The sequence below is a fragment of the Sus scrofa genome, chromosome 5 (assembly GCF_054392235.1).
Source record: "Sus scrofa isolate SSC_HxYL_T2T_F1_AM1 chromosome 5, Sscrofa_HxYL_maternal_Yorkshire_Landrace_v2.0, whole genome shotgun sequence".
Taxonomy (NCBI): domain Eukaryota; kingdom Metazoa; phylum Chordata; class Mammalia; order Artiodactyla; family Suidae; genus Sus; species Sus scrofa.
This window is the reverse complement of record NC_139387.1, coordinates 69350381-69377656: the sequence shown is the minus strand read 5'-3', so window position 1 is coordinate 69377656 and position 27276 is coordinate 69350381. Positions and strand designations below refer to the sequence as shown.

Genomic DNA, 27276 nt, shown 5'->3' with positions numbered 1-27276 from the left:
AACAAAGGCAGTGTGGGCCTTCTCTTGCAGGTATTTATAATGGCAAACGGCAAGCATCTTTGTTCAATCGTTTTTGCGTGTGCCCAGCATTTTATTTCATTATTATTATTTTTTACTTTTTAGGGCTGCACCCGAGGCATATGGAAGGTTCCCAGGCTAGGGGTCTAAGTGGAGCTACAGCTGCCAGCCTACACCACAGCCACAACAATGCCAGATCTGAGCCGCATCTGCAAGCTACACCATAGCTCATGGCAACACCAGATCCTTAACCCACTGAGGCCAGGGATCGAACCCGAAACCTTGTGGTTCCTAGTCAGATTGTTTCCACTGCACCACGACAGGAACTCCTGTGCTCAGCATTTTAAATAGACCTTTGGCCCTATTCTATTTTAACACTGAAAGATGCAATGTATTTGTGTTTTGGAGTCAGACAGACCTGAATTTAAGTTCTCTTATTTTCTACTCTTATGAACTTTGAGCAATTTACCAGACCTTCCTAGCTCTACTTCCCTCATCTGTAAATGAAGGATTAACAGCTACCAGCAAAGATTATGGAGAGCAGCTCTGTCTTGGGCCCAGAAATTTACTTCGACAAAATTTATTTAGTATAATTTTGATGTGACATGGGAGCCTTGCTAAAGAAATGAAGACTCCAAGAAACATTTAGATATATATTTTTAGGCTGGGTGTGCTGAAGCGTGGACAGGCATAGAGGGCTACCATAGGGTAAGGAGTGCCAGGTAGTAACAGGGAAACTCAGCAAGGCCTGTTTGTTAGGATACTTTTTTGTGTCCTTTTGTCCTCAGAGATAAGGATGCTGCTTTTCACAGAATGGTTTTAGGATCTGTTTCTGGGAAGAAGGGAGAGGGAAAGAGGAGGTCAGAGTGACTTTCCTGCTTCTGCCATTTTCCCACATTGCTTCAGCTTAAGATACCCAATATGCCAAGATTCTCTATTCTGGGGGTAGTGTGTCCTGAACTCCATCAAAGGTATGAGTGGTGAGGAGTGAGAGCTTTTCTTATATCTTTTAATCATATATATATATATATTTATTTTTTTTTTTTCAGTTGAGAGAAGGAAAAGCATCTAGAAAATTGATTCAGTTAACTAATATTTATTGGATAGTCTCTATTCACCAGGGATTATGAAAGGTCCCTCTGCTATATTCATCTTTTTAGCCTTCAATTTTCTTCACTTAACATGGAGAGGCTTGCATAATATTAAAGTTTCTTTTTTCCTTTAAAAATCCAGGAGTCTGTAAACCTTCTTAATCTTTCCACTTTCCCCCAACTAGACCTTGAAGAGGCATTAGAATTGTGGTGGGATAGGGGCAGGGTGTTTATGGTGTTTCTCATCCACAATTGATTAAAGATTATGATTTTTTCCCCCTACTTCCACCCACATTTGCATAAAAATGGGATCACACGTGTTTACTCACTTGGCTATTTGTAAATACATTCCAATGACACTAACTCCTCTCTTCCTTCGCAATTCATTGCACATTGCTGGGCTTAAAAGCGAAGCTTGAAGAATGCTTATTCAATCTTCAGTTAATGTTCAAAATTACATTAGGTTTACTTTCTACTCTGCTTTAGTTGCTGCCCAACATTTGATTTTCCTTAAATCCTGATCTTTCTTTATTCAGATAAGTTGCGGGGCGGGGGGGGGGGGGGGAATTCAATTTCTACACTCCAGATAGAATGCATTTCCTTTTCACCTATTTAGGCTAATGGCTTTCAGTGTTATGCAGAGTAAAGAAATTATTTGGCCTTTCTTCAGAGGACTATTCGGTTTGAAAAAGCAAAGGCTAATTCCAGCAGAATAATTAAATGAAAATGAGAAAGTTTTAGCAAAAATTCAAAGAAAGAAGGAAAGGTCAGTTGAGGATTTTCAAGGGATCACAAATTGCTCTGTTTAGGCTCAGCTTCTCAATACCTGTCCTCAAGCTGATTCAGTCTTTGACAATGATTTTCTTAGGGGTGGAGGTTTTCCTAATAATTTGCTGTTGAAACATTTCCTTTTTCAACTGAATTTTCGTTTGGAGAATTGGTTAGACTTATGACCCTGGAAATCTGGTCTGTCTTGGTGAGAAATGAACTTGAAAAGAATTACTGTGAAATACGTGATACAAGCTTTTAGAATACGAAAATTAAACTAATGGCCCATAATCAATAAGGCATGCTCTGCGACAGGGTATTTGTCTAGATTTATATCAGACATTCCACAAAGTTACACATCGTCACTATCTTATCTCCTCCCATCATCTAAATGGATAACTTTCAGTAGATGTAAGGGTCCATGAACCCAGGAAATACAAAAAATCTTTAGAGATGGGATAAAATTATATGCATTTGTAGTGATTCTGTTTCACTTCTAATGGGGCTGAAATGGCCATGTACCCTGTAGGTATGATATCCTAAATGAGTACTTACACTCTGGCATCTGGATTCCTTATCTTTGGGATATATTATAGATCTTCTTTAAACACTTCACAGTGATAATTCTCCCATGGACACATGAATACTGTTTCTTGACCTGAATGGCATATCATCTAAAAACTGTCTATACACAGAACTTTTTCATTGGTGCCAGAAAATTCAGTTTGGGTTCAATACATCCATTCTAAGTCTGCGAGAAAGCTTTAAACTTCTTTGACATGCCAAAAATCTAGGTCTGAATTAAATGACTAACGCTTTACCTAGTTTTTACCACAAGTTCTCGCGGCCAGAATCTTTTCAATTCATCCTCAGCCAAAGCCTGTCATCCATCCTGGCAACATACACTTTCACCTCCCCACATCTCATGTCTTTGCTTTTCCAGCCCTTTGGCTGCCCTCCTATTTCTTCCCTCACAAACTTGTCTGACTGGTTCCTAGAAGCCTGGCTGAGATTTTTCTGACATAAATCTGGCTACCACAAATTAAGGGCCCAGAGCCCAAACACACCTCTCTCCATGCAAATCTAAAGGGATCTAATTTATAAACAAAGAGGATACTTCTACCTGCCTTCTAAAAATAAATCATGCACTAGCTTTTAAAGGAGAGAATGAAGACTGGGTTGACAGAAAAGAACTGACTGGAACAGAGGCTGGGAGACGATGTGAAGTAAAAAAGAGTTACTGAACTAAGATAAACAGCAGAAACACATCAACCTTAGTTCTTTAACTACGGGGCAGTCCCTCGCCCCATCTGTAAAGGTTAATGAGGACAATAATCTTTGTTCGGTGCACTGATGTTAATCCACGCCTCCAAAAGCCGGGCTGCACGTAGTAGGTGCTTTAGAGATAGTTGCTGAAAGTTCAAAGAGCAAGAGGACGAAAAACTGATAAAAATGACAAAGACCAAGGCTTCATCAAATGTTCAGCATTCCCAAACACAGCCCCATTGTTCTACTCCATCCCCCTGCCTTCTCCCTTGTTTTTGCCGTTCAGACTCTCTCTTTTCCATACACATTTAAATCTAAGAACACACGCACACCAACCCCCTGACAAAACAGACTTAAATGTGTTATTCAAAGCAAGTTATATTAGGCTGCCGCTTTGAAAGGAACGTCAGCTCTAATGGGTTCACTGTTTCGGTACAGCTTTCCCGCCTTCTCCGAGTTAAGGTGAGGAATTAAACAATCAACGCGCTCTCTCCTTTTCCTCAATCTTTAAAAAATTTTTATCGGCTTTATTTCCTTTCCCCGTCTGTCGTCTGCCGTCCCTCTAGGGTCATCGCTTGCCTTTCTCTTGCTCAGCCTGTTGGTCCCTTTGATCCTTTCTTTCTATCCCTTATTCCCAGAAGCTCCAGAAAATACCTTCTTTTTTCCCCTTTTTCACGTCACTTCCCTCCCTTCTCCCATCTCCCTCTCCTTCTCGGTGAGAGGTGAGTTCCCCACTAGAGGCCAGCACTTTTTCCGTTTCGTCCCTCCCACCGGCGAGCAGAACTCGGAGAGAAAGAGGGGAAAAAATAGGAGAAAGAGAGAGCGAGAGAAGGGGAAAAAAAACCCCGGGGCCTAGAGTACAGAGGCCCGGCAGCGGCGTCGTCATGGCAACGGGCGCCGGCAGGAAACGAGGGACGCGCGGGAGGGAGGGAGAGGGGAGGGCGCCGAGGGGAGGGGGAGGGACGGGGGAGGGGTCCGGCTGCCCCGGAAGCACCTCCCCGCCAGCCCCCTCCTCCAGCCCGGCCCCGCAGCCCCCGGCCTGCAGCCCCCACCCTCTCGGCCCGGCAGGAAGTGACAGGCCCCGAGCGAGCCCCGGAGGCCTGGCGGAGCCGCGGCCGGCCCGCACCCGGAGCGGCGGGAGGGGCGGGGAGCCGCGGCCGCGCCGGGCACCTCCCACCCCGCCCTCGGCGCCCCCGCCCCTCCAGGAAGGGGAGGAGGCGAGGGGAGCCCGCCGCCGAGGCCGAGCGAGCCCCCTGCCCAGCCCGGCGCCCGGGGACCCCGGCACGTGAGGTGGACGCCCCCCGGGAGCGCCCGGGTGCAGAGCCCGGCGCGGAGGTAAGCGGGCGGCCGTGGGCGGGCAGGGGCAGGACCTCTGGGGGCTTGGCTGCGCGGGGATGTTTCTTCAGCCACCTCGGGCTTGTGGAACGCCCCAGGTACCTCCCCCAGTTTCTTTCCCTGCCTACCTCCAGCGCTCGCTCTGCGGTCCTTCGCTCCGCCTGTCCGAGTCCTCTCGCTATTCATTTCGCTCGGCTCCCTGCTGTCTGTCCGTCCGTCACCCTCCTCGCTTCTGACTGCTCGTTCTCATTCATTTTCCCTTCTCTGACTTTGGTTCTCCCATCCAAGCATGCTGTCTAGTTACCTCCCTGCGCTTTAGGGTCCGCTGGGTTCCTCAGCCTCCAGTTCCTTGACTTCTGTCTGTCCCCCTCCTGCCTGGCTCCCCGCTCTCAGTAAGCACATTGCTCTGCTCACTTGGGTCAGTTCACTCCTGGCCCCGCTCGGTCGGCCCCCTTCCCGCGGTGTGTTGGATGCCTCTTGGGAACCTCATTCTCATCAAGGTTCTAGATACAGCAGGGACCCCAGGGCGTCTGCTATCCCTGTTCTTCAGATTACTTCCCTTTCTTTGGCACAGTCTCCCCCGAACCAACCCTCTTCTCCCGCCCCCCTTCCCATGCCCCATCCTTCCTACAAGACAGTTTCATGCTTAGGGAAATTGATTTCCTCCAACTCGGCTCAGTGGGCCCTGTACCTCGTCCACTTCAGTAACCTCTTGGAGCTCTCTTCTAAAGATCTGTGCTCCTCCGCAACCCAACCACACCCACCCAAATACTGCCTTTTAGGATGGTCAGGGTTTAGTTATTCTGGGACCTCTATGGCTCAGCGCTCTTTGTCTTCCAAGTTTAATTCTGAAAATTTAAATTCGCTGTGCCTCCCACACTTTTTGTTATCTTCATTTTCTGTATTTAATTTTGCAGTCTCAACAGTGATCACTAATGAATAGATGGATGTGCCTGGGATCCAGGAATCCTGGTTTTGATGACAGTTTCCCCTGATTTTGTTAAAGACTTGACGTTGATCCCCTTCCACCTTTTTTTCTATTTCACAGTCTGAAACAAACTGTTACAAAGACTTCTGTTTTGGGGGGAGAGGAAGGATCATGCAGTTTATTAGCATTTTCCCCTCTGAATGTGGGAATTAATGCCCCCCTCTAGCTAGTGGAGGGGTCTCATGACCCGAGTCCAGTGAACTAAGTCCAGTTATTGATACAACTATGCCGTGCTGCCTCTAATCCTTACCCACTTTTTTTCTTCACATGCTGATAATGAGGATTCATGGGTCTGTATCTGTTGAGTGCTTTGATATTTTGGTAAAAGATGTGGGGAGGAGTTCCCTGGTGGCTCAGAGGGTTAAGGATCTGGTGGTGTCACTGCTGTGGCTCTGGTTACTGCTGTGGCGCAGGTTTGATCCCTGGCCCTGGAACTTATGCATGCCGCGAGTGTGGCCAAAAAATAAAAGAGAAAAGATGTGGGGAGTAGAGACACTAGAATTGAAGCCAGTATGATTTCTCCTATATATTTCTTGGGTTATATATCCAAGTTTGCTATTCCTTTGCAACTGAAGAGATGGGTAGAGTTCTTGGGGGATAATGATGTTATCAGATGATTCTGGGAATAGAATCAAGGAGTCTCCCCAACTCTATTTCCAAGGCCAGTAGGTTTGATTTTATTTTGTTTGTTTATTTTGGACGCAATCATTAAAATAGATCCACCCTAATAAAACTGTCAACAGCTCTTAGGAGAAATTCTGGTTTGATGTTTACATCCCAAAACCAAATTGGGCTTTGCTCCCCTGATATTTACAGTGACTCCATGCCTCAGAAGTAAAGAAGAGTGTCTAGGTTTAACAAAAGTGGAAAAAAATTAAGAATGAACAAAAAACCTTATGGTCATTTAGTGCTGCTTTGAAGGCATAGTCTTACTCCTCATGTCCTGTTTCTTTGCTTGGTTCTTAACAGTGTTTTCGTGTCTTTTTCCACATTTTAGTGGAGACCCCAGAGGGTAAATTCTGACTACTTTAGTGGACTAAAAAGTTGAATCTTACTTTCTTGAAGATTTTCATTGCTGTCTTTAATATGTTTAATACCCGGAGGTCATTTATTAAAGTGACATGTTACATTTATTTGGGAAGATTTCTTTGCACACAGGGAAACTGAGGTATAAGAAAGGAAGGTGACACAGCCTGAGGTGTTACTAGTAGCTTCTAAGTGGGAACTAGGCAGCCCCTTCGGGCTATAAGTGCTGTAGGCTAGCTCTTCTACCTCCTGGGTTAATGACTTTCCATGGTGCTTTTAACATATCTATGTCTTAAGGTCCTCCCAGTGTAAAATGAAGACAGTGGAACTCAAAAGTGAATAACACTGCCTCAATCACAGATTTTTTTGGTTTGCAGAAGAATGTCCTAGTGTAAAGACTTGTTACTTAACTAGGACAACTTTTTTTTTTTTTTTTTTTAACCTCGTTGAAGCCCTGTTTCCACAGTTGTAAAGTGGAGAGAATCCTATTTACCTTAAAGCACCCTGAGGGATGATGGAGGTGAAGAGCCTAGCTCAGCAGAGGAGGCACCTAGTGGCCTCTCAGTAAATGGGGACCATTGTTAAGACGATGCTGGTAATGATGTTGCTGATGCAGATAGGGAAGAGATAACAGGAGGTTTTAAATGGGAAGTTTTTAAACTAGTACGAAGTGTTTGGGGGATGTAAGGTGGCCTTACTATTTTGAAGAACCATTTTATACGGCCATTTTATATTTAATGACAGCCACATGGAAATATGTAAAGGTTGTTTCTTTTGAGACACTGCATAGCTTCAAAAGGTGGTGTGGGGAAGACGTGGTTACAAGAGCGTACTGGAGATTTGGTAGTTACTCAGCCCAAGAAAGCATGGCTTATGGAAGAAGAGGAAGATTCTTATATAACCTGAATAATAACATGAAATAGTAATTTGAGATCAGGTGTAAATTTTAATCCTTTGTTGCTTCCATCCAGGTCTTGAGTCAGAGTTCCAGCCTTGGGGACCCTGGACCTCTATCATGGAGACTGAGAGCGAGCAGAACTCCAGCTCCACCAATGGGAGTTCCAGCTCTGGGGGCAGCTCTCGGCCCCAGATAGCTCAGATGTCACTGTATGAACGGCAGGCAGTGCAGGTGAGGCTTAGTCCTGGGGGCTGATCTGCCTGGGGTGGGCAAGGATGCAGGGAGATGATGGTCCTTAGTTCCTTAACTGGGGGAGATGGACTAGGTGACAAAGAAGATCTCTTCCACCACTGAGAATCTTAAGCGTTTACAACAGTTGGCGCAAGCAGGCAGAATGAGTTTCAGCCTTTTAAACTAAGGTTTTTTTTTTATGTCATTCAGTTCATGTGGCTAGATTCTAACTAACCATTTCTCTTCATGGACTATAAGATTTTTTTTTTTTTTGTCTTTTGTCCTTTTAGGGCCGCACCCGTGGCATGTGGAGGTTCCCAGGCTAGGGGTCGAATTGGAGCTGTTGCTGCCAGCCTGGGCCAGAGCCATAGCAACGTGGGATCCGAGCCGTGTGTGCAACCTACACCACAGCTCATGGCAAGATTGTAAGATTTTTAATTTTTGGTTTTTCTTAAGAATCACCCTGAGTGGTGGAAGTTAAGAATTGTACTTGAAGTATTTTGGCTGCTAGAATAACTATGCACATCCTAAAAATAGTTCTAATTATTTTGAAAAAAGCATGGTTATATCCTAAAATAAACACTAAAACTGAATTACCAGTATCATCTTTATAAACACCCATTACATTATATTGTAAATGTTTGAAAATGTCAGTTACTTGAAAATTTTCCCTGATACAATCTTTCGTAAGTCAATACGTACTCTTTTTTTCATCGTTTTCAACCCTTTAGGGTTCTGTAACCTTTATTTATTTATTTTTTTTGGCTTTTTTCCTTTTCTAGGGCTGCTCCTGCAGCATATGGAGGTTCCCAGGCTAGCGGTCTAATCGGAGCTGTAGCTGCGGGTCTAAGCCAGAGCCACAGCAATGCAGGATCCGAGCCGTGTCTGCAACCTACATCACAGCTCACGGCAATGCCGGATCCTTAATCTACCTAGCAAGGCCAGGGATCGAACCTGCAATCTCATGGTTCCTAGTTGGATTCGTTAACCATTGCGCCACGATGGGAACTCCCTCTGTAACCTTTATTATATCCCTAGAATATGGTCTTTTATTTTCTTCTCTTTACATTAATCAACATCCCAATATTTTTGAACCAGCCTAGTCCCAATTCTTTGTTTTATTGTATATTTCCAGATTCCATTTTGGGAAATGAGTTCGTATGTGAGTTATACTGCTTTACTTTTCAAGAATTGAGCATAGCAGAATTAATTGCTTCTCCACTTTTTGAGAACTGTGTGAACTTACTGGTTCTAATATAAAAATGGACAAATCAGATATCGATGATGTAGCCACATTTCCATCCCATTCTCATATTCCCATTTGTTTCTCTCCTTCCCATATGTCCCTTGCACAGGATCACAGTGATTTCCATAGAATAAGAGTTAGGGCTGATTCATTCTCAGTGGATTGAGCCCCTCTTTTTCTTCCTAGGCTCTGCAAGCACTGCAGCGTCAGCCCAATGCGGCTCAGTATTTCCACCAGTTTATGCTCCAGCAGCAGCTCAGCAATGCCCAGCTGCATAGCCTGGCTGCCGTCCAGCAGGTGAGAGGTCAGCAGCCAGCTGGCCCAGGAGGGAGGGGACAGGCACCACAGATGGGTCAGGGCACGATGCATCCTCCACTGAGCCAGGCTGCAAACAGTTTCCTCTGCCTCTTGTTGGAGGATGAATGGACTGTAGCATCCGGGCTTGCAGTAAGAACCAGGAGAACTACTTTCTAGAGGTGGAATATCTTTGTGCTGGACCTGCATTGTCTGGTGTGATAAGCATGAGCCACCTGTAGCTATCGGGCACTTAAAATATGAGATATGCAAAAAGATTTTGGATTTCAGAGACTTAGTATGAAAGGAAAGTCTTGGTAGATTGTCTGTATTGGTTACATGTTAAAATGAGATATATCAGCTTAAATAAAATAAATTATGAAAGTTTACTTCTTGTTTCTTTTTACTTTGTAAAAGAAAAGTTCATCCTAGGAAATTATATATGTGGCTCATGTTATATTTTGTTGGACAGCTCTGGGCTGAACTTATCAGTGAGTCATGATGTGACCTGACCAAAGGTTCTTCCACCTAAAACAAAGTGGGAGGAGGAGAGCAGGTTGCCTGTTTGCCTGGGCGAGTTACATGGGAGTTACGTGGGAGTTGTTGGGGTTAGCAGATGTGGTAACATGAGGGCACTTGGGCTAGTGAACAGACTTCTTCTTGCTCCATAGGAGAATTTCTCTGTTCTCACCTGAAATCCCTGTTATGTTTTGTGCCTGTGATTTGTTACTGGAAGATTGAGAACCTTTTCCTTCGTTGTCTCTGCTCTTTCTTGTCTTCTTTGCTGTCTAACAGGCTACAATTGCTGCCAGCCGACAGGCCAGCTCCCCAAACACCAGCACTGCACAGCAGCAGAGCACCACCACCCAGGCCTCCGTGAGTACCACTCCTCCCCTCTGAGAGGCTTTCCTCCTCGGGTCTTTGTCTCTGAGTGAAACTGCTTTGTGCAGCTGATCTGAGAATGGTGATTGAGCCGTCAATGGTATTTACTAATCCGATGTAGAGAATATTGGTAAAAGGGAAAGTCACCAGCTTGGATCTATATTGGAGTCTTAAGGAGGAAGAAAATCCTGGTTGGGGGGTGGGGTGGAGAGAGGAGATTATAAAGGACTAATCTCTGAACCCTTGAATACGAAGTAGAATCTTTTTTTTTTTTTTTTTTTAATTTTATGATTTTTGGAGTTTCCATCATGGCTCAGGGGAAACTAATCTGACTAGCATCCATGAGGATGCAGTTTTGATCCCTGGTCTTGCTCAGTGGGTTAAGGATCTGGTGTTGCCGTGAGCTGTGCTGTAGGTTGCAGACGTGGCTTGGATCTGGCGTTGTTGTGGCTGTGGTGTAGACCGGCAGCTATAGCTCTGATTGGACTCCTAGCCTGGAAACCTCCATATACCATGGGTGTGGCCCTAAAAAGCGCACCCCCCCAGTTTTTAAAAAATAATTTTAATTTTTTCTGTTATAGTTGATTTACACTGTTCTGTCAATTTCTGCTGTACAGCAAAGTGACCAAGTCATACATATATATATCCTTTTTCTCACATTATTCTCCATCATGTTCCATCCCAAGTGACTGGATATAGTTCCCTGTGCTATACAGCAGGATAGAAGTAGAATCTTGACCCTTGTTCCTTTGCCTTCTCTACTGTTAGGGACAGGTTTCTGTACTGTGGTGATACCCTGCAGTAGCCAGGGCGACAGTTCTGGAGAGGAAGGTATTTTTCCTCCTGACTCTGAAAATGAGATATTCTGTTTGGGGCTGCGTCACTCTGAATTTGTCAGTCATTTATATTTCTTTATACCTCTCCAGAATCCTTAGTCCAGGTTCCTTTCTGTACCCCACAGATCAATCTGGCCACGACATCCGCTGCCCAGCTCATCAGCCGATCGCAGAGCGTGAGCTCTCCCAGTGCCACCACTTTGACCCAGTCTGTGCTCCTGGGGAACACCACCTCCCCACCCCTCAACCAGTCTCAGGCCCAGATGTATCTACGGGTAAGCCACAGCCTCAGCCACCATTGTCCCAGGGGCATAATTGTTCTGGGACTCTTTGAGTGAAAGGTACTTTATTAACTCATGGTTACCCAGATGTATTAAGACAAGCTGATCTGCTTCCTATGCTGAAGTGATGCTTACTATTCACAGGTAGCCTGCATATTATTGAGATCCTAAGTTAGAAGATGGTCACCTTAATATTTGAATAAATTTGCGTCAGATATAGTCTGATCTTTAAACCTGTGGCTCAAGTACACAAATTCCAAGTTTTATCTCTTAGCCTGTCTACTTACTGTAGATAGACACTTGCTCCAAAGTCCTCATTGTCTCAACTTCTTCGATGTTTGACTCTTTGTTATCAATGTATAGTTTTACACACATTCTAGGTTTTCTTCTGGATGATTCATCGCACGTGGAGAATGAGGGTCTCCTGGGTTGGTGTGGAGAGGGGCAGGGCTTAGCTGTTTCGTATCTTCTGTTTATTTTGTCTTGTGGTCCTTCCCTTCCGTTTCTTCTGTCTTCCTTCTTCTCCTCTTGTTCTCTTTCCTCTGCTCTTCCTCTTCCTCCTCTCCTCTCCTTGCCAGCCACAGCTGGGAAACCTGTTGCAGGTAAACCGGACCCTGGGCCGGAATGTGCCTCTAGCCTCCCAACTCATCCTGATGCCTAACGGGGCGGTGGCCGCAGTCCAGCAGGAGGCGCCATCTGCTCAGTCTCCTGGAGTTCACACAGATGCCGATCAGGTCAGTGGCAACCACTTGACCTGCGGATGGGCACTGGGGAGGGCGAAGGGAAAGGCCTTGGACCAGGGCCCACCCTTCCACGCCATTGCTGCTTTACCGCTTTTCAGAATTCTTATTTTTTTTTTCCTCCTCAATTTCTGTAGACCTTGAACACCTTTCCCCTTTTTCGTTGTCTGAGTTAGGAAGAGAAGCAGACGTGATGGGAAACAGCTCTGGGGATCTGGGTAGCCTTATCCTTCGTACACAATGGATTTCCTTCCCCTTCTTTTAGCCCTCCATGGCTCAGCTTTATCCAGGAAGCCTTAATTCTCTCTCCTTCCATCTCTCCGGAAGATGAGGGGTGGCTGAGGGCATTGCAGTTGGACAGATGTGAAGCCGGCCTGGCTGAGTTGCTGGCAGAACGCTTGCGTCCTTCTCTTTGGGTTACGGTGGCTCCAGCCTTCAACAGTCACCTCTGCTCACCGCCTTTCCAGTAGACTCTTCTCGTCAGTGCTTCCCGTGCCGGATCTCCACTCTGCATCTGTATATTGAGCCTGAACGTTTTGGGTTCCTATGGATGGGATACAAACTGGGATCTTCTAGTACTTAATGCTTTCTTTTAGTTTTGTCAGCCAGCAAGCACGTATGGAGCTCTTTCTGTTGATGTGCTCAGATATAAACTAGAGACTGGGGAATAGAAATAGGAGTCATGTCTTCAAAGAGCTTAGAGTAGAAAGAAGTGCAAAATGAAAAACTGACCTTGAGTGACACCTGAGTTTAGGGAAGAGTTGGCTGCATTTATTTTCACTGACTTTTGGGAACTCAAGCATATTCTTTTTTTTTTTTTTTTTTTTTTTGTCTTTTTTTGTCTTTTGTTGTTGTTGTTGTTGCTATTTCTTGGGCCGCTACCACGGCATATGGAGGTTCCCAGGCTATGGGTTGAATCGGAGTGTAGCCACCGGCCTACGCCAGAGCCACAGCAACTCGGGATCCGAGCCGCGTCTGCAACCTACACCACAGCTCACGGCAACGCCGGATCGGTAACCCACTGAGCAAGGGCAGGGACCGAACCCGCAACCTCATGGTTCCTAGTCGGATTCGTTAACCACTGCGCCACGACGGGAACTCCTCAAGCATATTCTTAAAGGATGGCTAGGATTTGTTTTGGAGTGAGAAGAACACTGGAGAGAGAACAGTGTGTGAGAGAACGTGAGGCCTGCCTCACATTCATGACTGTGAGTGAGGGATGAGTGGATAAAGTGGAGACAGCAGGCCTGTGGGAGAAACAGTTGTTGTTAGGGAGGAGTCTGAAAGCTATGTACCTTTGCAGGTAGGAGGGGCACTCCTGGCTTGAACAGCAGATTAATAGGGTCAGGAAACTACTTGAGAATCATTTAGGAACATGGGCCTGGAGAAGAAAGAGAAATGAGGGAACCTGCTTAGAAACTGTGGGGATTGTTGGGTTACTAGGTAAGGGCTTTGTTTTAGACCGTGATAATAGCAATGGGATCAGAGGGTGAGGTGGAGCTTGCTTCCACAGCCAGTTCTTTCATTTATCTATCGACTTAACAGATATTTGTGTGTCGATGTGCAGAGGGACAGAGTAGCGGTTGAAAGTGTGAACCTCATGTCTGGGTTAGATGCCAACTCCATGGCTTACTGTGATCCTTGCAAATGGCCTCACATCCCTCTGCCCCAATTTTTTCATCTATTAAATAGCTGTTACAAAATACCTCCCTCAGGGTATGTTGTGAGCACCGAATGAGTTGGTATTTATGAGCGTTTGAACAGTGTCTGGATATAATGAGTGTTTCAGGAGTTCAGCTCGCGTGATGTATCAGCCCTTCCTTGGCCTTGAGTGTCCAAGAAAGTCATGGTCACTAGGCTGATGGAGATGACACATCACTGAAGCACCAGACATGGAACGAATAATCACCCGAATGGTTTAATAATTGCTTCATTAGAAAGCACAGGATGCTCTGAAAACATAGAAAGAGACCTAACTCAGCCTTGGGATGGGGTGCAAGTCAAGAAGGCCTCCCTGAGGAGGTGGCAGTTAAATGGGAGCCTGTAGGAGTTAGTCAGGGGAAGGCAGGGGAGGAGAGTGGGGAAGGCAGGGTACCCTCATGTCCACAGACCTGGGGGTGGGGGTGGGGGTGGAGGGAAGGGGCCTTGAAAGAAGACCTGGGTTCCTGCAGCCTGGCAAAGGGAGATGGAGAGGGTGCTGGAGAGGTGGGAGAAACTCACCTTGCAGGGCCTTGGGGATTGTTTAGGATTGGGGGCTGTCTGTGAAGAGCACTGGAAGGCAGGGAAGTGTCATGGAGAGACTTGAGAGTTAAATTTTTTTTTTTTTTTTTTTTTTTTTTTTTAATTTTAAGGACTATGTTGGATCCTCTATGGAAAGTAAGTGGAAATGGTGTGAGTATGAGTATGGGGAGAACAGTGTTGTAACAGTTTAGGGGAAAGATGGTGTTTGCATTAGGTGGTAGCAATGGAAAGAAACGAAGAGACTGGAGAAAAACTTTGATTATTGAAAGGGGCAGTCTGTCTCATTGGTTGGGCGCATGAAAGGAAGTGGAATCTGACAGCACTGAGGGGACTGGTAGTGCTGTTGATGCGGTGGAGGATTTGGGGGCAGTGACCTTGGGGTGAAGTTCACTTTTGGATGTGCTGACCTGGAAGTGAGCCTCCCACGAGAGGTGTTGGGTCCGCAGTTTGATAAACATGGTGCTCAGCCCGGTGGAGAGGTCTGAGCGGGAGAAGATCCATCAGGAGTAGACGGCATAGAGATGATGACGGAAGTCCTGTCTGGGAGATGGTGTGGATTGAGAAAAGCCTTTTAGCTGGAGCCCCGAAGGTTAGGGTGCAGCGATGCAGCGATTGTGAACACTTTCTGAGAGCTTAGCCGGAGTGCCCGTTGTGGCTCAGCAGAACCGAACCCGACTAGTATCCATGAGGATATGGGTTCGATCCCTGGCCTTGCTCACCGGGTCGGAGATCTGGCGTTGCTGAGAGCTGCGCTGTAGGTGGCAGATGAGGTTCGGATCCTGCATGTTGACGCCGTGGCGTAGGCTGGCAGCTGTCTGATTTGACCCCTAGCCTGGGAACTTCTATTTGCCACAGGTTTGGCCCTAAAAAGGAAAAAAAAAAAAAAAAAAAAAAAAAAGAGTTTAGTGGTAACAGGAGAGGAGGGTGAAGCTGGCGTTGGGAATGGGGTTCAGGCATGGTGGTGGGAGGGAGCCAGTAGAGGACAGCTTGAAGAGACAGCAAAGAACGGAGAACGACATCTTCTTGGGGGTGGGGGGTCCTCAGCAGAGATGCGGATCCTGCCTGTTGGTGAGAGGTGGGAGACGGGAGCGAGGGGTGCTGACGCAGGTGCAGGGCCAGGTTTGGGGGTGGGAGTGCTGAAGTATCGTCCGTCTGCATGTAATGGTTTTATTGGTCCCTGCAGGGGTGGGGGGTGAACAGTGAAAGGGGAAAGAGGAAGCGGTTCTGAGGTACAGGGAGAGAAGGGACGTTATAAATAGCCATCACGGAAAGGAAGCCAAGTAGGAAAAAAACTATATAATTGCCAGATAATGCTGAAGTGCCCCAGCATCCAGTCATGATGTTTCTTGTAAATCTCTCTCAAAAGCTGTTACCTTTTCTTCTTTATTACTGTTGTCTCTATTCGAGTCCTTTTTGTTTTTCACTGGTTTCCTAACTGGTCTCTTGACTTCAGCCTTATCTACTTCTAATTGTCTTCTAGATTCCTGTCAGAATAGGTTTTTTAATAGGATGGTATATGTTGTTACTAACATTATTTTTATTATTTATTTATTTATTTATTTTTTGTCTTTTGAGGGCTGCACCCGAGCCATCTGGAGGTTCCCAGGCTAGGGGTCCAATCAGAGCTGTTGCTGCCGGCCTACACCACGGCCACGGCAACACCAGATCCGAGCCGCGTCTGCAGCCTACACCACAGCTCACAGCAACACCAGGTTTTTAACCCGCTGAGCGAGGCCAGGGATGGAACCCACAACCACATTGTTCCTAGTCAGATTTGTTTCCACTGTGCCACGACGGGAACGCCACTAACATTATTTTTAATTGTACCTCTGCCATATAGAATTTGATACATCATAGTCCTTGGCTCATGACATCCTTTCATCAATGCAATGGTCCATTCATGGTCCACTTTTTAAATTTGTTTATTTATTTTGGGCTTTTTAGGGTCATACTTGTGGCATATGGAGGTTCCCAGGCTAGGAGTCGAATCGGAGCTGTAGCTACGCCACAGCCACAGCAACCCCAGATCCAAGCTACGTCTGCGACCTACACCACAGCTCATGGCAACACCAGATTCTTAACCCGCTGAGCCAGGCCAGGGATTGAACCTGCATCCTCATCACTTTTTAAGTTTATTTACTGAGTTAAGTTTTAGTCATGTCATAAGCCACTCCCAGTTCTTTCCACTGCTGGCCCCTACCCGTGGTAGGAATCATTCTGATTCCTAGATCCAACCTTCCCTGTGTCCCTTTTTACATAGTTTTATTTATTGCCTTTATGGATATTTCTAAAATGTAGAAATATATTTTTCTGCATTTTTTTTTTTTTTTCGGCCACCCCGTGGCATATGGAGTTCCTGGGTCAGAGATCAGATCTTAGTCACAGTTGTGACCTATATTATAGCTGTGGCAATGCTGATCCTTCAACCCACTGTGCTGGGCCGGGGATCGCACCTGCCTCCTGGTGCTTCAGAGACACTGCCAATCCTGTTGCACCAAAGCAGGAACTCATAAAATGTACATTTTGTTATGGAAAATTTAAATTATATACAAAAATACAAAAAAAAATTATGAATCTCTATGTCCTTAACCATTCAGCTTCAACATTTATCAACATGTGACCAATCCTCAGGCCCCATCCCTTTACTTGTGGGTTATTTAGAAGCAAATTCTAAATAACATATCATTTATACACACATACACACATACATGCAGGTATATATATAGAAAATTTATATTTAAATTTATAGAGTACTTGTATAGTATGTAATCTTTTTGAGAGTGCTTTCTTTCTTCCTCACTTTCTCTCTTTCTCTTTTTTGTCTTTTTAGGGCCACACCCTCTGCATATGGAGGTTCCCAGGCTAGAGGTCCAGTCGGAGCTGTAGATGCTGGCCTACGCCACAGCCACAGCCACGCCAGATACGAGCTGCATCTGCAGCCTGCACCACAGTTCACGGCAATGCCGGATCCTTAACCCAAGGAGCAAAGCCAGGGATCAAACCATGCATCCTTATGAATACTGGTCAGATTCGTTTCTGCTAAGTCACGAGGGGAGCTCTTGAGAGTGCTTTCTTAATAGCTGATTGTCAAAATCCATCTGTATTGTTGCATGTCACTGTACTCGATCAATTTGATTTCTGTTTAATATTCTGTTGTGTGAATATACTACAGTTCACTCATCTTCTCTTATGATAGTGGCCTTTGGGTTGTTTCCAGCTTTTGTTAACTGTGAATAGTGCTGCCGTGACTCTTCTTACACATACCTCCCATGGCAGACAGAGGGCGTTTCTCTTGTGGGATTCCCGGGTTAGAGTGGGTGTGAACGTTCAGCTTTAGGATATGATGCCCAACAGTTTTCCAGAGTGGTCGTACTGATTTACACTTGGGTCAGCAGTGTTGAGGATTTGATCATGCTGATCTTAATGAGGGCCCTTCAGTGGCTTCTTGTAATCTGTTAAGTGTTCACGTTCCTTCTCTCCATCCCTATTTTGGAGCCTTCACTGCGTGTCAGGCACTGGGCTAGGTGCTAGGAATGTAACCACCAAGAGGTTGGAGAAAGTTGGTTTCCGACTGAAGTTCAGACTCTTCCTTAGTTTATCACACCAGGCCCTTGAAGAGCTGGCCTCTTTCTGCCTCCGTAGCTTCAGCCTACCTTCCTGGCTTCATTTCTTACCAGTCCCTCTAAATCACCCCAGGCGTGATGAAATATTTATAATTTCCGAAAAGGCCGTGCTCTTTCTTGGCTGGAAGGTCTTGCTGCGTTGGTATCTAAGTCTTCGAAGCCCTGCCTTCATGATGACCTGTTGGTTCTTGGCTCAGACGTCACCTGCACTGGGCCGTCTTCCCTACTCTTCCTGGTCTGAGTTCATCTTCCTCCTGTGTGCCCCCACGGCACTGTGTGCATTTCTGCGTGGTGTGATTTGGTTGTTGGTGTTCTTGTCTTCTGCATTTTCTGGAGTAGAAAGTATTCATTAAGAGCCAGGGCTTGTGTCTTTCATCTCTGCATTTCCCGTATCCAGGGTGATACCTGGGACATGTAGGTATTTGGCAGATGTTGAATGAAGAAATGGAGAGGAAAGGGAAAATCGGAGACATTTTGAAGGAATAACATGACCAATTTTTTTTTTTTTTAATGTTGCTCTACTTCCTTTTGTTAATGCTTTTCTCTGCATGCTTTTACATAGTTGCATTGTATGTTCAGTTTTATACCCTGCTTTTGAATATAATTAGGTGGCTTTTTATTTTCTAATGATACAAGTAACATACTTAAAATGACCAAACTTATGATAGATTTGATAGTCAATGAAAGAGACTGAAAAATCAAATATGACCCCAGTGTCCCTCTCTGGGAAGGCCTTCACTGTTTGTGGTCATGAAGGTGAGTGTGTGGCTTGAGGTAGGATATAGAATATCCAGCTGTCGTCACTGCTTCTGAGTCAGTCACAGATGTCTTTGACCTAGTGTCCCCTGTTCCCCCTTTCTCAGTCTGTCTTCCTCTTCTTATCTTGCAGGTGCAGAACTTGGCAGTCAGGAACCAACAGGCCTCAGCCCAAGGACCCCAAATGCAAGGCTCTGCTCAGAAGGCTGTCCCTCCTGGAGCCTCTCCTGTCTCTAGCCTCTCCCAGGCCTCCAGTCAGGCCCTCGCTGTGGCTCAGGCTTCCTCTGGGGCCTCAGGCCAGTCCCTCAACCTTAGTCAAGCTGGTGGAGGCAGTGGGAATAGCCTCCCAGGGTCCATGGGTCCAGGTGGAGGTGGCCAGGCCGCTGGGGGCTTGGGTCAGCTGCCTTCCTCAGGAATGGGTGGTGGCGGGAGCTGTTCCAGGAAGGGCACAGGAGTGGTGCAGCCCTTGCCTGCAGCCCAGACAGTGACTGTGAGTCAGGGCAGCCAGACAGAAGCAGAAAGTGCAGCGGCCAAGAAGGCAGAAGCAGATGGGACTGGTCAGCAGAATGTGGGCATGAACCTGACCCGGACAGCCACGCCTGCTCCCAGCCAGACCCTGATTAGCTCAGGTAAGCTGTCACCTCTCGTTCTGTCGTTCTTCTCTCAGAACTTGTTTGCAATCTTCAGAGTACATGTCTTTGCCTTTTTCCCTCCTGGAGTGGGGGAGGAAAGAGAACCACATCAGCTTTGATCCAGTTAGTCCAGGGAGACAGGAGGACAGGTAACAGGGATGGATCTTGTCTGTTTCCACCAGGCAGCAGTCAGTGTACAAGTTGCCTGGTCTGCCCTTTCTTAGATACTGAGTTCTTCAGTGGACTGACTCAACCCATTCATTCCCTCAGTTCTTTTTAAGTTGCCTGCTATGTTCTAGGAGGCGCTAGGGATACATCTTTGAGAAACAGACTCCCTCTGGAGTCTTAACAATTTAGCATAAGGGATGAATCCCATCACTCTGTTTAATGCTGGGTAGTTGGCCCAGTGTAGAGCAGAGACCGAGTGTCTTCGTGCACTTCGGATCAGCGGATGGAGCCACAGTGTGATATAGTCAACTGCCAATCACCTGTGTTGATGATAAGGATAAAAAAGAATAAGTAAGAATAATAATAACCCAGAGTAGTTAGTACTTGGCTTTCAGGCTGTGCATAGAGTTAGATGTGTGGACTTTGCTGGATAGTGTGTGTATTTTTGCCTTCCTCGTGTCTCGTACTTTAGTTGTTGTTACATTTGAATAATGTTCTCACAGAGTGTGAGAGTTAATTATCAGTTGTGTTACTGTTACCTAGTATTTACACCCTGTAGCATGTCTCTTAGGAAAGTGCTTTCATATCGTATACATTTTCTGAACACCCTGGAGGAGTCGGGAGCAGGGAGATCATAGCTCTGGTTTACAGTGCAGGAAACTGAGTAAAGTCTGAGCTCCCAGCTGCTGACTCTTGGGACTTCCCGTAGGTGGAGACCTAAAAAGTGATGAGTCCTGGAGACCGAGGCATTTGTGGGAAGATGTTGGTATCTTTCCCTCTATAGACCTTTCTTCTTTCCGTGACTGTTACGTGTTTCTCAAGTGTCAGGCCCTGGGCTGGGTTCTAGGGATGTAAAAATGGACAAATGTGGTCTTAGCACTTGAGCTGAGTCTATTCATGGAGAGGATTGGCCCACCATTGTCTGCAAAGTCACAGGGTTAAAGTAAAGCAAAGCAAATAAAAGTTAGCTAATGCCCGAGTTCCTGAGGACTGTGAAATGCTTGACAAGGGCCGTCTCTCCCTGACATCTTTGAAGTAGACGGTCTGCCTCCCGAGGAAAGAATGTGAAGCAGGTGATCGCCCAGCTCCTTCCAGGGTCGCTTTCCATTCACTGATGAGTCCGAAACTGGGAAAGATGCTTTTCCTTCTCGTTGATGATTATAATAATGACTTCCTGCTCCTCTTCCTCCTCTCTGTTCCCTCTTGGGCACGGTGCATTCCTGTAGCCACCTACACCCAGATCCAGCCCCATTCCCTGATCCAGCAGCAGCAGCAGATCCACCTGCAGCAGAAGCAGGTGGTGATCCAGCAGCAGATAGCCATCCACCACCAGCAGCAGTTCCAGCACCGCCAGTCGCAGCTGCTGCACACCGCCACGCACCTCCAGCTGGCCCAGCAGCAGCAGCAGCAGCAGCAGCAGCAGCAGCAACAGCAGGCCACAACGCTCACTGCCCCCCCACCTCCGCAGGCCCCCCCTACGCAGCAGGTCCCACCTTCCCAGTCCCAGCAGCAAGCCCAGACTCTGGTTGTCCAACCCATGCTTCAGTCCTCACCCTTGTCCCTCCCGCCCGACCCAACCCCCAAGCCACCCATCCCCATCCAGTCCAAACCGCCCATGGCCCCCATCAAGCCTCCTCAGCTAGGGGCTGCCAAGATGTCAGCCCCCCAGCCCCCCCCACCCCACATCCCCGTGCAAGTCGTGGGCACCCGACAGCCGGGGGCCACCCAGGCCCAGGCTCTGGGGTTGGCACAGCTGGCAGCTGCCGTCCCTACCTCCCGGGGGGTGCCAGGCACAGTGCAGCCTGGCCAGGCCCACCTGGCCTCCTCGCCACCTTCATCCCAGGCGCCCGGGGCGCTTCAGGAGTGCCCTCCCACACTGGCCTCTGGGATGACCCTTGCTCCTGTCCAGGGGACAGCACATGTGGTGAAGGGTGGGGCTACCACCTCCTCACCTGTTGTAGCCCAGGTCCCTGCCGCCTTCTACATGCAGTCTGTGCACCTGCCGGTGAGTGATGTCCGAAGGTTTTGAGGGCACTGTCCCCCTTGAGTGGACCTGGGACTGAGGGGAAATAGAGCTTAATCTAGGAGGGGAATGAAGAATGAAGATTAAAAGACTGGTCTTTATCTGCTGCTTTTGTTAGAGGCAGAGAGTAATGTATATGATATCTGAATTCATACTCCTAAATTTGCTACTGAAAGTCTGTGTTTTGGATCTGTACTAAGGTAGATCATGACACCCCTTAGCCCCCAAAATCGATCTGTGAAGAACAGCAGTTCTTGGTTGGGCCATGAGGAACCCAGGGTCTCCGGGTCTAGGTCAGGACTAAATAATGCTGTCTTGTCTTTTGTCCTGCTGTAGAAGTTACACCTTTTGGGAATGATCAGAAATTTTACTGTGCCACGGGACGTATACACAGTGGGGAATCTGGAACTAGGAACGTTTTCTCTGACTGGGTGGGAGCCCTTGTTTTTCGTTATTTATCCTTCACACTCGAATCTTGTTTCCTTGCCTGATCTTCACTTACAGGGCAAACCGCAGACATTGGCTCTGAAACGCAAGGCCGAGTCTGAGGAGGAGAGAGACGACGTCGCCACGTTGAGCTCAGTGCTTCCCGCGAAGACATCCCCCGCTGTCGAGAGCCCGGAGGCCTTGGAGGAGAAGGGCGGCCTCGGGGGTGAGTGCCTGCCTCCGGCAGTGCTGCTGGAGCACACGGCAGTTAGAGGGACGTTCCGAGTGAGCTCCGGGATAAATCTGACTTAGCAGAACGTGGGACTGCACTCGGTGGACAAGCGAGCAGATGCCGACCCAGGGCACCCGAGGGGAATGATGATCCCAGGGACGCATTTGTTACCATGGAAGGTCAGGTGGGCTTGGCTCAGAGATGGAGCCGTTAGGTCAGCCCCTCTCTGTTTCCTCTGTGTTCCTTTTCCAGAGAAAGCTGAACCAGTGCCCAGCGTGAATGCGAATGCCCCGAGCAGTGATGTGGTAGCCTTGGCCCCGGCCCCGGCAGCACCACCCCCTACACTGGCCATGGTGTCCAGACAGATGGGGGACTCAAAACCCCCGCAGGCCATCGTGAAGCCCCAGATTCTCACCCACATCATTGAAGGCTTTGTTATCCAGGAAGGAGCAGAACCTTTCCCGGTGAGGGCAGGGCCAGAAGCTGGGGGGCTTCCAAGGGGGGCCTTGGTCTCATGGTTGTCTTTTCAAACTCCACAAAATCGAAAGGCTCGGAAGGATGTAATTAGTAGCGCATTGGCCAGCAGCTGCGACGGAACGGACTGGTTCAATTCTCTTGTTTGTATGGTTAGTTGTAAAGAAGGAAGGGCAGAGAAAACGAAGAATGTGGGGGAGACTAGAAAATGGAAATGTTGGAAAGAGAAGATGAAAAGGAAGGACATGACCTTAAAGCTGTCATGTTTAGACAAATTAGGTTGTTTTATGACAGTTGTGGTGGAGGAGTTGCGGAACCAGGACTTGCAACACAGGTGTCCTGACTCCTAGTGTGTTCCCTGCAGCTTAGGAAGGAAAAGGACAAAATATGGGGCCCGGGTAGGAACCTGTTCTCCAGTGGCTTATTTTAGACACTTGATTGATTGCCTTATTGGGAATGGTTCTCTCTGAATCAGAGCTGGCCATTAACTTAGAGATTCAGGCAAAGTCCTGGTGGTGAAATGCTGGGGAAAGCTATAGGGAAGCAGAAAGGAGGAATCGGGCTAACTTAACTTTTTTTGGGACAGGTGGGTTGTTCTCAGTTTCTGAAAGAGTCTGAGAAGCCACTGCCGACTGGCCTTGCGACAGGGCTGAACGAGAATCAGTCAGGTGGCCCCTTGGGTGGGGACAGCCCATCTGCTGGTAAGTATTTCCTTAGAGACCCATCTGGGAAAGGAGGCTGATGGAGATGTGTCTGAGGACGGAAAGTAAAACAGGAATTATCTCTTTTTATGTTTTGGTCTTTTTAGGGCTGCACCCGTGGCATATGGAAGCTCTCAGGCTAAGGGTAGAATTGGAGCTGCAGCTGCTGGCCTACACCACAGCCACAGCAGCTCAGATCTGAGCCATGTCTTTGACCCATACCACAGCTTGCAGCAACGCCAGATCCTTAACCCACTGAGCAAGGCCAGGGATTGAACCCACATCCTCATGGATACTAGAAGGATTCGTTACTGCTGAGCCACAAGGGAACCTCCAGAAATTCTCTCTTTAAAGTGGGAATTATGTGAAGTCCATTCTCACACAGAAACCACGTCACATAACGGAATATGTAGAATCCCACAAAAGTTGTTCCATAGGATTAGGGGAATTTTAACAAATTAGTCTGTTGAATTATTTACTGTAAGGACATATTTTTTTAGAAGATGACCTAAAATAGGCTATTTCTTACTTTCCAGTTCTCCTTATTCTAGATTGTGTAAGGAGTCTTGTTTACATTTTCCCCCTGCTTTTGGGAACTTCTGTGGGGGAGAGAGCTTATATCGTTCCAGCCATTAGTAATTAGTTCCTCTCCTGTTCAGAAATGCAGTCTTGCCTGAAATCTGAGATCATGAATTAGGATAAAATTAGTCATCTAAGATGGGCATGGTCTGACTTAAGGTTAGGAAGATGTTCTAGAGGGTCTTGGCTTGGGTCTTTATGGTTTTGGATTTTGAACTTTTTTCTAGGGATTCTCAAGGTTGTGTAGGCTTTGGGGGCAAAACTTGAGTAATTAGTCTGGCTCTGTGCCTGATGATGTCTGGTTTTCAGAGCTGGATAAGAAGGCCAACCTCCTGAGGTGTGAGTACTGTGGCAAGTACGCCCCTGCAGAGCAGTTTCGTGGCTCCAAGAGATTCTGCTCTATGACCTGCGCGAAGAGGTACTGTAGGCACCCCGCCTCGCCGTCCCCCATCTGACATCACGCCCCTGCCCTAGGATCGTCTCCAGGCTGACCGTGTCTCCTTTGCTTTTATTCTCCTCCCCACATCAGCCCTTAAACTAACAAGTCACATGTAGCGCAGGGTAGCAAGGCGGTCTTTTGTAGACGCACCTGTGCCCTCTACATGCCCTGACCCACAGGTATAATGTGAGCTGCAGCCACCAGTTCCGGCTGAAGAGGAAAAAAATGAAAGAGTTCCAAGAAGCCAACTATGCTCGCGTTCGCCGGCGCGGACCCCGCCGCAGCTCCTCTGACATCACCCGGGCCAAGATCCAGGGCAAGCGCCACCGGGTGAGCCGAGGGTGCAGCGCCAGCTGCTTTACAAATGGGCCTTTTTCCTGCTCTTCCCCCATAGGACAGTTGCTCTGTCCAGGTAAAAAGGGCATGCGACCAGCTCTCCGGTGTCCTGTTGGTCGCATTGCTCCAAGTTCCAAGAGGACCCGGCCTCTCTTGTCTTCCCCCCCGCCCATTACTGGCTCACGTGCCCACTAACCCGTACGTGGCTTGAGTGGGGAGAACTAGACGGGTTGTTGGGAGAAGGGGAGAAGCGAGAACAGTCCACACATCATACCGGAAAGGCACTGGGGAGCAGAGCGGTGACTTGGGGCCTTTGTACGTGAAGGGCAGGTTGTTTCAGCTCGTGCTGAGGTTCATTTTCCCTCCATGCTCAGTATCACCCCCAGCCAGGGTGGTTGGGGAGAGGAGCGGGAGACCTCTGCCACTCGTGACCTCACTGTTCTGCGTTTTTATGCTGCAGGGTCAGGAGGACTCTAGCCGGGGCTCAGATAACTCCAGTTACGATGAAGCACTCTCTCCAACATCTCCTGGGCCTTTGTCTGTGAGAGCAGGGCATGGAGAACGTGACCTGGGGAACCCCAATACAGCCCCGCCCATACCGGAATTACACGGCATCAACCCTGTGTTCCTGTCCAGCAATCCCAGCCGCTGGAGCGTAGAGGAGGTGTACGAGTTTATTGCTTCTCTACAAGGTATCGTGGGCCTGTCCGACAGAACCCAGGTCACTCTCCGAGCTTCATTTCCCTGCAGTTTTCTTTGGGTCCTCCCCCAGGGGCCTTCGTAACAGGCTTAAGCAGGGAGTAACAAAGGCTCTGCTCTTGTATTTGTTTAAGTCACTTGCCCAACAGCTTGGTTTCCCAATTTTACTTGGTTGACTGTCCTCTGCTGTGTCAGCAGTTTTGCCACATTTGATTTTAATTTCTTACCACTGATTTTTATCTATTTATTTACTAATTTTGGGTCTTTTTGTATTTTTAGGGTCACACTGCGGCATATGGAGGTTCCCAGGCTACGGGTGCATTTGGAGCTGTAGCTGCCAGCCCAACGACAACCACAGCAACTCAGGATCCGAGCCACGTCTGTGACTGACACCACAGCTCATGGCAACACTGGATCCTTAACCCACTGAGCAAGGCCAGGGATTGAACCCACGTCCTCATGGATACTAGTCGGGTTTGTTAACCACTGAGCCACGATGGGAACCCTTTACCACTGACTTTTAAATAAAGCATGCTTTTTTTTTTATGTGTGGTTAATTGCGATACCCACCACAGCTAACTAAGACTTTTTTCGGTGGAGAAGGGGATTAGGAAATAACGGCCCTGTGTTCTTTCGGGTGAGATTATTTACAGGCTGTTCTTGAAAAGCGGATTGGTTTTATCCTTCTTGCTATTTTCTCTGTATTTTGGGCCTTTAAAAATGTCATGAAGGCTCTTTAATTTTCTTGCCAGTGTCAAAGAAAACATATTTTGCTCCCTCCCTTCTCAGATTATGTAAATGAAGTTATCTGATTGAACACCTTAAGTTCCCAGGCTAGGGACTGAACCGATGCCACAGCAGTGACAACACTGGTCCTTAACCTGCTGAGCCACCAGGAAGCTCTAGCTTGGCCCTTTGTTTTTATAAATAGTCTGTTGCTCTCTGATTTCATTTGCTTCCAAAGCTTGCCATCTCAGGCCACTGTGTTACTGAATTTACTTTGTGCTACCATGTAGTTTCTCATATATATTCCCATCATTTCCTTCTAGGCTGTCAAGAGATTGCAGAGGAATTTCGTTCCCAGGAGATTGATGGACAGGCCCTTTTATTACTTAAAGAGGAACATCTTATGAGTGCCATGAACATCAAGCTAGGCCCTGCCCTCAAGATCTGCGCCAAGATAAATGTCCTCAAGGAGACCTAAGGTGGCCCTCTTGGCACAAACCAGCCTAAGGCAGACACTCCCCACTGTCCAGGTTATAACCTGGGGCCAGCAGAGACTTCACGGGAAGACAGAGCTGTTCCAATTCCATCTTCTGTAGAGGGGATTACTGAGACAGGGAAGAGAAGTGCAAGAATTGGTTGCTGGTGCTATGTGGAGGCAGCTTTGCCATTTCTCTGGGTTCGACTTTATTTTTTAAATCTTTATGATTCTCACCTACCCTAATCCAGTCTTTATAAAAGAGGCGGTCTAGAGAGCATGGACTGCTCAGCCTTATCCCAGAGCGGAGTGTCTAGCCAGGGTCTTAGCTCTCCAGGAGGAGCGATGTACAGTGCGGTTAAGGCGAGGAGGTGGGTGGAATGTAGGCGTGCCTCAGCAGCAGGGGAGGGAGGGTTTTCTAGCTTGTGTGACACAAGTAGCAAAATCTGGTACTCTCCCGGCCCCCTGGATTGTCTGACTGTAGCTGTGGCCCAGAATGGTGTCGTCACTCCTGTAGTATTGAACATTTTCTCCTGCGTCCGTGGCAGGGCCACCAGCCTGCCAGTGTAGAGTCTGGGTTGGCAGCATTCTGATTCGCTGCAGGGACTAAAAGTGTTTGGCACACATGTGGCTGTTGTCATTCTTTCTGCACCCCCTGCTCCTGTCCAGTTTATCTACCCTCCCTTCCTTTCCCCGTCCCAACTCTGCTCTGTCCTATAGCTTTATAAAGCAGGGGCACGTGGCACTGAGGTCAGGAGCAGAAGTACACCTGCCTTAGGAGCCATTCCTTATACAACAAAAATATTAAATATTTTTTTTCCTCCTCAGTAAAAGGATGGAAATTGG

At 47.4% G+C, this 27276-nt stretch overlaps 1 protein-coding gene across 1 annotated transcript; it reads left to right on the top strand.

Moving 5' to 3' along the window:
• Positions 1-4370: 4370 nt before the first annotated feature.
• PHC1 (polyhomeotic homolog 1) lies at positions 4371-27257 on the top strand. The gene is given in 15 exon segments (NM_001258381.1): positions 4371-4478; positions 7464-7621; positions 9054-9164; positions 9957-10037; positions 11005-11154; positions 11739-11894; positions 18654-19149; positions 20547-21325; positions 21848-21995; positions 22254-22465; positions 23062-23176; positions 24065-24173; positions 24374-24524; positions 24991-25222; positions 26279-27257. Coding segments are annotated over 14 exon segments (3009 nt in total). The 5' UTR covers positions 4371-4478; positions 7464-7507; the 3' UTR covers positions 26434-27257.
• Positions 27258-27276: the final 19 nt, after the last annotated feature.